This window comes from Corvus brachyrhynchos, unplaced genomic scaffold (assembly GCF_000691975.1).
Source record: "Corvus brachyrhynchos isolate BGI_N302 unplaced genomic scaffold, ASM69197v1 scaffold42, whole genome shotgun sequence".
Classification (NCBI taxonomy): domain Eukaryota; kingdom Metazoa; phylum Chordata; class Aves; order Passeriformes; family Corvidae; genus Corvus; species Corvus brachyrhynchos.
Genome location: NW_008237242.1, coordinates 3004649 through 3008009, shown reverse-complemented (window position 1 = coordinate 3008009; position 3361 = coordinate 3004649). Strand labels below are relative to the sequence as shown.

The 3361-nt window shown below is 39.9% G+C and overlaps 1 protein-coding gene across 2 annotated transcripts; it reads right to left on the bottom strand.

Annotated features, from left to right (window-relative positions):
- Nucleotides 1-67: 67 nt before the first annotated feature.
- Nucleotides 68-3313, bottom strand: CUNH5orf51 (chromosome unknown C5orf51 homolog). Of its 2 annotated transcripts, none has more exons than XM_017730254.1 (5): nucleotides 3017-3313; nucleotides 2474-2635; nucleotides 1955-2086; nucleotides 1639-1753; nucleotides 68-499 (listed from the first exon to the last, which is right to left on the bottom strand). In XM_017730254.1, the coding sequence occupies exons 1-5, from the start codon at nucleotides 3203-3205 to the stop codon at nucleotides 210-212; spliced, it is 888 nt and encodes a 295-aa protein (XP_017585743.1). In that variant the 5' UTR covers nucleotides 3206-3313; the 3' UTR covers nucleotides 68-209. The 2 variants fall into 2 exon arrangements, with proteins under 2 accessions (XP_017585743.1, XP_017585745.1); XM_017730256.1 differs by having other exon boundaries at nucleotides 2489-2635.
- Between the last annotated feature and the right edge of the window lie 48 nt (nucleotides 3314-3361).

The following is a 3361-nucleotide window of genomic DNA, read 5'->3' as shown; positions in this document are numbered from 1 at the left end:
GGGCCCACGGGCGGCTGCCGCACCCGCTCCCCAGCACTGCACTGCACTTCGCACCGGGAGTCCGGGAGTCCTTTGAATGCGCGTTTTTAATGCAACGGAAGTATACATTTTGGTTGGAAAAAGAAAGTAAGACACCGAAGCAGAGAGAACCTCCTTGAGCGTGCTCTTATGTCGCAAGTTTTCTTCTGGCACAGACAATGCAGTGGATCTTAGCTGTGGGACTTCACAAAGTAACGCAGCATTTGTTTTGCAGTTGTTGTGTTCCACCCTTGACCTTTTAAGGGTCCCTCACATACGGCCACATATTTTGTTAACATGTTTCTGCCTGTTTCTTGGAAATCCAGCGATACGCTCTGTGATCTGCTGCCCAGGTCACTGCTGGACACAGGATCTACTGACTCAAGGTTTTCCTGCTTCCCTTCTCCACAGTGTTTCAGTCCCCAGTAGCACATTTCTCCACTGTACATCATAGCCAGTAAGTGAGTGTCACTAAATATACCTGCAAAAATAATTTAGATCAAGTACTTTACTGTTCTGGAATAAGCAAGTACGCAGCTTGTTAACTTTCAGTAACACTGGGGGGAAAAAAATTCCAAAAAGACAGTGTAAGTATATAATTATATAAATATATAATGCCCAGAAGAAAACCTAGATCAAGACCATGCTCATTTCTCTGTCCAGTTTGGCCCTCCATAATGTTAAAATCTTTTAAGATTGCCATATAAATATTATTTCTGTAATTTTGTTTGCCTATTTATCTCATAGAATTTCAGTATTTCTTTATAGTCTGTTTAGCACAGGCATGACTGTACATATTTACTTTAGAATATTTCTGTGCCTCCCACAATTTAAGTCTAAAAGATACTGTTTGAGGTCATCTTAACTCAGGTTAACCAGCAGCAACTTTAGTATTTGAACTGAAAGGCACACGTGTGTCTTTCACAAAAAGACAAATCCTGCTAAATAAATCCTCAACTTGGGTTTGCATTATGGAGTATATAGGAGCAATGCCACTTTCAGATGAAATTAAGCAAGATGCTCCATCCCACTAGTCAGAGTAGGTAGAGCTGTTTTTGAGTATGCTCAACATGGACACTGAGTCCTCAGCACCAGCTGTTTTACCTTACAAATCCCCTCCTACTGCATCACCCTACCTGTATCACACTGATACAGCCTAAGATCCTCCTGTAAATGCTCAAAAGGAATGAAACCTATGCAAAGCTAAATAAAGTGGTGACAGAGATAATTTGCCAAAACTAACCAATTCTGCATATGTTTGTACCTGCGTGAAGTCTGTAATTGTGTTTGTGCTGCCCTAGTACTAGAAGGGAAGACCAATATGTCAACCTCTGGCACCCTCTGCAGTCGTATTTGTGCCTTAAACATCTGTCAATTCTGAATTGGATGGTTGTAAAATACTGTGTGTAAACACTGCCAGCGTAAAACACTGCTGTGCATCAAACACTTGTTGTGTCAGTTCACCTCCCTCCAGTGCATAAACACCAGGAAAATGAGTGTCAGGTCTTGGATACAAATTAAGTCAAACAATAAAAACACGCAAAAAAGCACTGCATAAAGCAGTTACTAAGAGGAGTGGGTTGTGGGGGTTTTTGGAGTTGTTTTTTTGGGTTTTTTTACCTTCACTGAGTAATGTAGCAGTGTCTTTATCTGGAAGTGAGACATCTTCGTCTAGTTGAAGAGGGCATCTAAAGCTAAGCATCTTCATTAAGTAGTGAACTCCATCATTAAGACACTGAGTATGGTTAAAAAATTGAGGAAAAAACAAGTTCCAGTTAAATTAATGATAGGCAGAAATAATTCTTTCTATGAAGTCCCCAAAATCCTAATTAAAGAAAAACAAAACAAAACAAAACAAACAGCCATATTTTAAAAGTGAAGAGTCAAACTTTAAAGCTGTATTCACAAGCTCATAGAACATTTTCATCTCCTTTACCTTTTTAAATGTGGCAATGTTTTCTTGTAGCCATTCGCTCCTTTCTTTTGCTGTATGGCAATACATGTAAAGCAGGGCTCCTTTTCTCCAGTAAAGACATTCTAACAACTCTGCACCAAGGATGTTGATGGGCTGAAATAAAATCCAACAAACTGGTCTAAGACAGAAATAAATCAGAATTACACCTATGCACTGTCACATATGCAAACAGTGTGTAAATCTCTTACTTTAGGGACTGTACTTGACAGCAACATGCAGAGAGACAAGCCTAGCCTAACCTAACATTGTAGGTGAAATGGAATCATCATTAACTGCCAGTGGAATCATGAGATGTTAACAAGGGAAATTCTGAGCACACAAGATATTTCAAACAATATTTTCAGGAATCACTATTTAAATACCAAATAGGCTTGAAAATGTTTTTTTAATGCATTTTTAATGCAAAGTTCTGCCCACCAGAAATATAAACACTACTATTCCATTTCAGATTTTTTATTTTTAAATAATGAAATAATTCACCTTCTGGCTACTCACTTCTTCATTTATGCTGCATTCCCTCACTAGGTCTTCTGGTTCTGAAAGAATATAAATAAGTTCTGTAAGTTTTTGCAGGGAAGATTCTTCTGGAAAATCTTCATCCACAAGCTGGTTTTCCTCAAAGTATGTAATGTCTAGAACAGCCTATGAAAACAAGAACATATACAAAGTAGAAATGCTACCGTCAAAATAATCAAATGGTGGAGTGTTGTAATTTAGAAAGCTCGTTAGTTTATAACATATTACAATTTAAAGGTTTTTTTAACATTTAGTTTACAAAAGGTGCAAGTTAGAAGTATTGAAGGATTGGTAAAGCTAAACCCCCTCCTGTCCCTGAAGTAAAAGCACAATTATTATCGACTCCAAGTTATCCAAGTCAAAAGCAGCCCTGTGCTTCACAGACGGTCACCACACACTTCAAGAAGCAGAGATGCCTTTCTGCTCCACCCTTTTATTACACCAAACCCTCTCCAAAACCCTACACAGATTTTCTTAAAAGGGAATTTGATGTCCATAATAAAGTACCTGGGTATAGAGCTGAAAAAGCGTGGATGGATGTTCTTTCCCTTCGTTGCAGAGGTCCTTCAACTTGTCCAGAGTAGCAGAGCCTTTTGCTAAGAAGGTATCTGAGGGAAGAATACAATGCTCCCTTAGCGCTGATGAGCACTCAGCAGGAGCCTTACTCACTCTCCTTTTCCACGTGGTTTTATCCATCCTTGGGGCACCTACCAGAGCGGCTGAATAATACAGAACTTGAACAGGCCGGTCATCCTGTCAGACCGCACCTTTCACGATTAAATTAAGGCCACCCGCGGCCGGAGGTCTGATGCTCCCAAGCGCACACGCCGCTTGCGGACACGTTCTACCCCG

What these genes read in the sequence shown, in the direction of transcription:
- CUNH5orf51 (XM_017730254.1), bottom strand. Translation starts at nt 3,205, where the DNA reads ATGGATAAAACCACGTGGAAAAGGAGAGTGAGTAAGGCTCCTGCTGAG. An exon ending in TTTTTCAGCTCTATACCCAG is followed by an intron (nt 2,636 to 3,016) that starts GTACTTTATTAT and finishes TTGTTTTCATAG; the next exon opens with GCTGTTCTAGACATTACATA. An exon ending in ACATTGCCACATTTAAAAAG is followed by an intron (nt 1,754 to 1,954) that starts GTAAAGGAGATG and finishes AACCATACTCAG; the next exon opens with TGTCTTAATGATGGAGTTCA.